General features: G+C 31.9%; 3 protein-coding genes across 3 annotated transcripts; 1 reads left to right on the plus strand and 2 right to left on the minus strand.

Annotated features, from left to right (window-relative positions):
- Positions 1 to 2,631, minus strand: LOC108574266 (F-box only protein 33-like). The gene is made up of 6 exons (XM_017936825.1): positions 2,206 to 2,631; positions 1,824 to 1,918; positions 1,151 to 1,750; positions 819 to 1,070; positions 546 to 741; positions 1 to 399 (listed from the first exon to the last, which is right to left on the minus strand). The coding sequence occupies exons 1-6, from the start codon at positions 2,473 to 2,475 to the stop codon at positions 268 to 270; spliced, it is 1,545 nt and encodes a 514-aa protein (XP_017792314.1). The 5' UTR covers positions 2,476 to 2,631; the 3' UTR covers positions 1 to 267.
- A 782-nt stretch (positions 2,632 to 3,413) lies between these two features.
- LOC108574267 lies at positions 3,414 to 4,483 on the plus strand. Its single transcript, XM_017936826.1, has 3 exons — positions 3,414 to 3,822; positions 4,008 to 4,123; positions 4,207 to 4,483. Exons 1-3 carry the CDS (start codon positions 3,505 to 3,507, stop codon positions 4,370 to 4,372), a joined length of 600 nt encoding a protein of 199 aa, XP_017792315.1. The 5' UTR covers positions 3,414 to 3,504; the 3' UTR covers positions 4,373 to 4,483.
- A 468-nt stretch (positions 4,484 to 4,951) lies between these two features.
- Positions 4,952 to 6,385, minus strand: LOC108574204. The gene is made up of 4 exons (XM_017936740.1): positions 6,071 to 6,385; positions 5,689 to 6,012; positions 5,254 to 5,613; positions 4,952 to 5,170 (listed from the first exon to the last, which is right to left on the minus strand). The coding sequence occupies exons 1-4, from the start codon at positions 6,383 to 6,385 to the stop codon at positions 4,952 to 4,954; spliced, it is 1,218 nt and encodes a 405-aa protein (XP_017792229.1).
- Positions 6,386 to 6,726: the final 341 nt, after the last annotated feature.

A 6,726-nucleotide genomic window follows, 5' to 3' on the forward strand; every position in this document is an offset into this window, starting at 1 on the left:
TGCATACACACTGGAAATGTGTGTGATCCTTACCTGATAGGCAACATTGTTTCCGTCAAGTACTGATTTTTAAACTACGAATTTACACATAGCCACTGCGTGATGTTTTCATCCGTAGTTCTCGTAAAAACAACTCTTATAGAAAAATAAAGGATATAACTTTGTAACTTTACTTCTGAGAATGTAGCTCGCCCAGAAATTGCTGATGATGTCAATTGGTGATGTACAGTATTAGGGAGTGTTTTTCCTTGGTATAAATGGAAAAATTTACTTTTGGTCACGAAGGACCAATGGCATGATAACTTCCCTGCTATCACCTCCAAAGGGATCTTTCACAACTGCAGGTAAATCTGCGTCACTTAACGGTTCCCATCGACGCCCCATTATTTCTTGTATTTCCTGCGTAATTAATAATATAAATTAAGCATGTAAATTCAGGTGAAACAATGGAAGAAGTAATAACAGTGTAATGACTTTATTAATCTAAAATATATATATATATATGTATATATATCTAAATATCAATGCTGAACCCAAAAACTTACATGTGTGATGGTTTCAGCCTTATGCCAAGATTCACTGTCAGATGCAATGTATCTTTGTGCAAACACTAATGACTTAAGCGAGCATCCTCGTAGGCGTGCAATAGCTAATAAGTTTTCTTGGTGATATTTGTGGCCTATGAATACAATTTCCACAAGTTTGGTACACTTCCATGCAACTAATACTAATGGATCAGGGCTGCAGCAAAATGTTAAAAACACTTGTTAATAAAAAAGTTAAAATCACGTAATATAGGGCAAAATAACGTGTCATACCTATTAGGATCACTTGGGTCGTAAGTTGCCGGTATATCTTGTGTTATAGGTTCCATCGAATCAATCCATATTAAAGATTTCAAAGTAAGTGAATACCACATGGATAATGCATGGAGTGCTCTGATATTAACATTTTCACAAAATAATACTTTTAAATGTGTAAGAGGCATTGAAGGACGAAGTATATCTGCATCCAACATTTCAATGCCAACATAAGAGTGTATGAGATTTAGTCGCAATTCGCATTTTGGACTAAAATACAAAAAATGTAATAAATTATTTTCCCATTTATTTTGTTGAAATACTGATAAATAAACTGTACTGATACTTACTTCTTCTGAACAAAAGTTTGCCAAGCACTATTAGTTGTTCCCGAATACTGATCATTCCAACCATGCACATGAATTACAAGCCTTTCCATGGTACCATTACCTAATGCTTTTAATAAAGAATCACTGACAAACTCATAGTCTAGAGTTAAAATAGATAATCTGACAAATGAGTTAAAAATGTATTCATAATAAAGTCCCATGAAGTCAAAATCATCAGGATCATCTCTAACAGATGCCAAACTAAGAATTCTCAAGTGTTTGGCATGATGTTGACGAAGAAGATCCAGAATCACACCAGTACTTGCTGTTAATTCTTCTATGCATCCCAAACTCAAAGCTTCTAAACGATTAGATGTTTTAATAATTTTTATAAGAGATTTTATTAATGGTAGAATGTATCCTTCACTATCCTCGTCATATTCATCTTCTTCATCATCTTCTTCGAAAGTACTACTGCTAGATTCCAAAAATAATTTACGAAGTTGTCTGTTACAATTCAGTTTGTTCAAGAGGGCTAATATTTCTTTTGCAGAGTGGTGTGGTGTATCACAGCGAATTGTAACTTCTTGCACACTAAGTCCAAAGCTTTCTGCCAAGCATCTAGAAGGAATAAAAATGGAATGCAACCAATACTTCAGAATTTGTATAAGAATATATGAGTAATTTTATGTACCGAGCCCATGATATACTGTCTTCGTCTCTCAGAGCAAATGTAATTTTTTTCCAAAAGCAAGGGTGAAACAGAGCATACCTCCAATTTTTACAAACCTATACAAATTAATTCCAATAAGTCATGTTAATGAAATTAATCTTTATATTTATTTATTAATAATCGCTTCTGACGTGACAGTTATAAAAACAGATATCCAACAATGTAAACAAGCAATAAATACGTGATGACGCGACGAAAATAATATATAGTGTTTGATTAAAGTATATAATAAACAGAATACGTAAAAAAAACGAGACTCGATAAACAACATAGAAGTTTGATTACCCACTGTGTCAGGTCAGAATTTAAACGGCCTTGAGAAGAACAAAAAATTCAAGAATACCTGGGAGGCTCTTAACCGGCAGTTGTAGGGTAAATATGAGAATATCTCGTGTAGGATGATAATGGGAAGGTTATCCCAGCATGGATTATTGTCCTCTTGCGCCATTTCTGTCGTACGATTTGCACCTTTGTAGGACGAACAGCTGTTTGCCTTTACCGAAGACAGCTGCCCCTCACACTTTCTTGACGTTGCCTTCTCTGTCGCGTCACTCTCTATCGGACTTTTTAACTGTTCCAAATATACAACACCCCCATTTTCTGCGCGTATCATGTTTAATCCGTATTTGGCGACCTATATCCTGTACTTTCCTGGCAAATCCTTCGGACTCGGCCACCCGTTTCTTCGAGGTGAACCTCCTCCACGAATCAAAATAAGAGCCTGACGTGTATTGCGCTCTACTCGTAACTTCCAACCACTCCAACTGCCGTTCGCGTATGTATGCTTGTACGCATGGTACGCGTCAAATTCTTCTTTCCCATTGGTCAACCATCTACGCATGTCATCTGTGTATGCTTCGTAACGTTTTGACAATTACACAAAATCGTTCCATAGTAGGAATACGTTGGTATTTAACGACGCAAAAGTTGCATAAATTATGAAATGCTTAATTACATGAATTGCCGATCGATTTGGCAAAAAATTTTTCATCTACATAAACTGAATAAACCACAGATAACTGAGAACAAAATGTTTTTCCTGCTATGTTATCGCTTTGAAATTTGTTTACAGTCGTAATGATAACATAAATAAATAATGTTACGTTACATGTAAAATATAAGTTAATTCTAAATGTATCGTATGTAGATGTAACTAGTGCAATTGATAAATTAAAATTCTGAAAACCATTAAGCGTAAAAGCGTCTTTGTGATACTAGTATTTATACATTAACGCGCAATACGAATACGTCATACGCAAATCAGTAATAGTTAAGTAATTTTCTGAATTTTTGTCGGCTTTTCTAGAAACTTGACACATTTATTCGTTATAATCGTGAACGTTGAAAATATCAAGAAGTATCTTTCAAGTAGAGCAGAAAATAAATTTAAACAAATATATATAAATGCACATTGTCGATGTTCTGCAATCTATATTTAACCGTCTCGCGTAAATCCTTTTGACGGTGTGTATATACCAGTACAGGGTATGAGGAATCGTACCGCGAAACAGCAGTGAAGTCAAAACGAGTCGAGATGTTAGTCATGTAAGCCGGCTCAACATGGAACCCGTGATTAAACGTCAACGCATAGTGCTGCGCTGTTTTCCTTCTTAGAATTTGTTTTTACAAATGACACAGAACAATGACGCGCTCGAAGATCCAGATGATAAAATTTTTCATATTTCTGTTGATCTTCCTACTAGGACAGAGCGCAGTATGCAATGGAAGTTTTAGGATACACAGGACTGTACCTGAATCAACATCGGTAGACAAAAGTGTTGATGAAACCGCGAAAAAAGTTAGCGCATATGTTTCATTAGATGGACAAAAAACTCAACAACAAAATACAATATTAACTGGCGGCATAACGATTCTTGAGGGTAATAAAACGGTGGACAATGTAACCTCAAAGCAGATAGATGTTAATAAAACTGCACATAACACTGAAATACGGAAGGAGGTTAGTGTTTGAAAGTTGATTTAAAGAAACTGAAATTTTTTTGGAGTGATGTTTTTAATTTCTATTACACTTTTTTAAATTTGCAGTATATTTAACCAAAGTGGGTTTATTTTCATTTATTTAGAAATTAAAAGTAATTACAAAAGCTGTACTACTAAATCATTAATAATATCAATTTTCAACAGCATGTTGGTGAAGGACATGCAACTTCTTTAAATGCTGGAGCTCTGAAGCGTGGTTTTTTTGTGTTTGTGGGGCTAAGTGTTTTTGTCATGGGCTATTTCGTGTTTCGTAGCTTTAGGTATTTGAATGCTTTAAAATTCATAATTGTATACAAAATAGAGTTTCAGTTTGTTAATATTTTCCTAATAAATTGTTTCACAGTTTAAATAAAACACGTACCCAAATGGTCAGAAAGTATGGTGTTCTGGCACACAGACAAGATGTTGAGATGCGACCATTGCCATTAGATGAAGAGGATGATGAAGATACCACTGTTTTTGATGCTAGTAATGTTTTAACAAATAATGTTCAGCATCAAAATTTATGAAGATAATCAGCATAGGATATGCTGATTATGTATTCACATAAATTTTGATTTATGTGAAAAACTTGTCCTAAATGTGATGGTATTTAAAAGTCAAAGCATCCATCACAAAGACTTGACACACATAATTTTTATTTGGTATTTTTTCCTATAAAATTGCTTGCTTGCATCTATAAAATATTAACATCCAGTATGCATTCAAGGATGCACTTACCTTTGTAAACTATGCCTTTCAGTAATAGATGTTCTTTTTTAAATTAAAAGTGAGATGTTTTTACGAAATTTCTCTAACTTTTTAACCGAAATAGGTGATAAAAAGAGAACTTAAAAAACCCACTGTTTATAAGTGAATAAACGATGGGAATCTATATCTACTCTTATATAAACTATATTTTAATTAAACTGTGTTGTTATAATTGAAATTATACAAATACAGATTGTCTCTATTTTATTTAATGCTACACATTTAATAAACATTATGTATAAAATATATTTGTGTAAAAATTTTTATCCATTAAATACATTTATTGGAAATGTCAATTGTAATTAAAAATGTATAAGTATCAAGTGGTACTTATTAGTTCATTTAAAAAATCCTTTTTGGACAGCATGTTCAATGATATTGGTTAATCTGAGTCTTCCACTTTGTGATTTAACATTTAACAATGTCCATACATCACTTATATCTACTGCTTTATCGCCTTTTATAAGGTCTAAATCAAATGCATCAGAATCATCCAGTAGACACATTGGAGTTATTTCCATTGTAAATATCATACCAAATACAAATTTCTCCTTTACCTATAATTATTTGATTTATATAATTTCCTAAATATTATTGAAAAATTATATCAGATTTAATGAGAAATGTGAATGTAATTTACCTCATTCATAAATGTATTCCAGGAATATACATTTTCAGGATTAGATCCAAGCAAAGTAATGGTTTTGCTCAGTTCATCATAGTAAAATTTTAATAACATATCAAATTGTGTATCCCACATAGTTTTATCTGTACAAGCATAAACGAAAGTTGCTAAATCTAAGATTGGACTGGAACATCTTGCTAATTGGAAATCAAGCATCACAGCTTCATTTTCTTTTGTCTCCTTAGCTAAAAAATTTGGTAACCAACAATCACCTTGAGTAACAACAGATGTTAGTTGATATTTACAATCACAGAATTCAACAGCATTCTTACATTCTAGAGCTAAAGCATTTTTATTAATATTTACTATGTTTTCCTGCAAAAAAAAAGTTGAAGTAATACCCCAATATTTTATAATTTTTTTAAAACTGAGAATGATGTTTCATCTTACCAAAAATCTTTTGTACCAGTTCCAGTGTTCTAGAGTATAATATGTTTCATGCAAATTTCCTACCATTTCCATAAACTCTTCTTTCTTTTGATCCTTATATGCAAAAGAGATTGCATGAAATCTTGCTATAGCTTTTAAGATTGTCTTACATTGATCTTCATCTATGAAATTTTGTCTACTTATAGGCTTATATCCTAAAAATGTAACATCTTCCATTGCTATATAATCATTTTCACCATCCGTAACAGAAGCAAGATGTCTTGGGATGCATAATACTTGCATTTGACCTTTTTCTTTTACAAATTCCTCAAATTTTGAAATCACCTAAAGCATATATTAAATTAAATAAAATGCTAAATTGTAATAATGAAGAATTTTTTACCTTTGTATAAAATTCTATTTCATTGTGAAAGAATTCTGCACTTCTAAAAGTGTTTCTTCTACCTATGTTCTTTGGCATAGCTTTAACTACCAAATTGACATGCACTTCTTGTCCATCAACAGTTCCAGTAACTTTAATCTTGTAAACAGTTGATAAGTAATTATCACCTGTAGCATTCATTTGAGCAAAATCCCATCTTAACACATTTATCTCTTTTCCATTATGCACTTTATATAGTATATCTTTCAATGTTTCCTCAGTGAAAAGGTCACTGACTTCTTTTAACTTTGCATAATCCTTATTAGTATTTGCCATAATTCTTCAAATACTAAAAAATTAACTTTATTCAATGAATTGTACACAAATGTAAATAATAATCTGATATAAAGAAAGAACAAACTATATTCTAAATTATATAGTTTATTACAATCTTATCTTTCCAAAAAGTTCTTATCTTATCAAAATCTTCTTATCTCCACATTACTCTTAAATGATAAGGGATCTTAAAACATCTACATCCATTTTTTATACTTGTGATTCACCAATACAATTTCTTTTTGGTTATTAGAATATTAGAAAAATTGTATTTGTTAAATGTGTTATGTATTAATAACTAGAATAGGAAAAAAATATTACTAGGTATTACGGAAGAAAAC

The sequence above is a fragment of the Habropoda laboriosa genome, unplaced genomic scaffold (assembly GCF_001263275.1).
Source record: "Habropoda laboriosa isolate 0110345459 unplaced genomic scaffold, ASM126327v1 scaffold176, whole genome shotgun sequence".
Lineage (NCBI taxonomy): Eukaryota > Metazoa > Arthropoda > Insecta > Hymenoptera > Apidae > Habropoda > Habropoda laboriosa.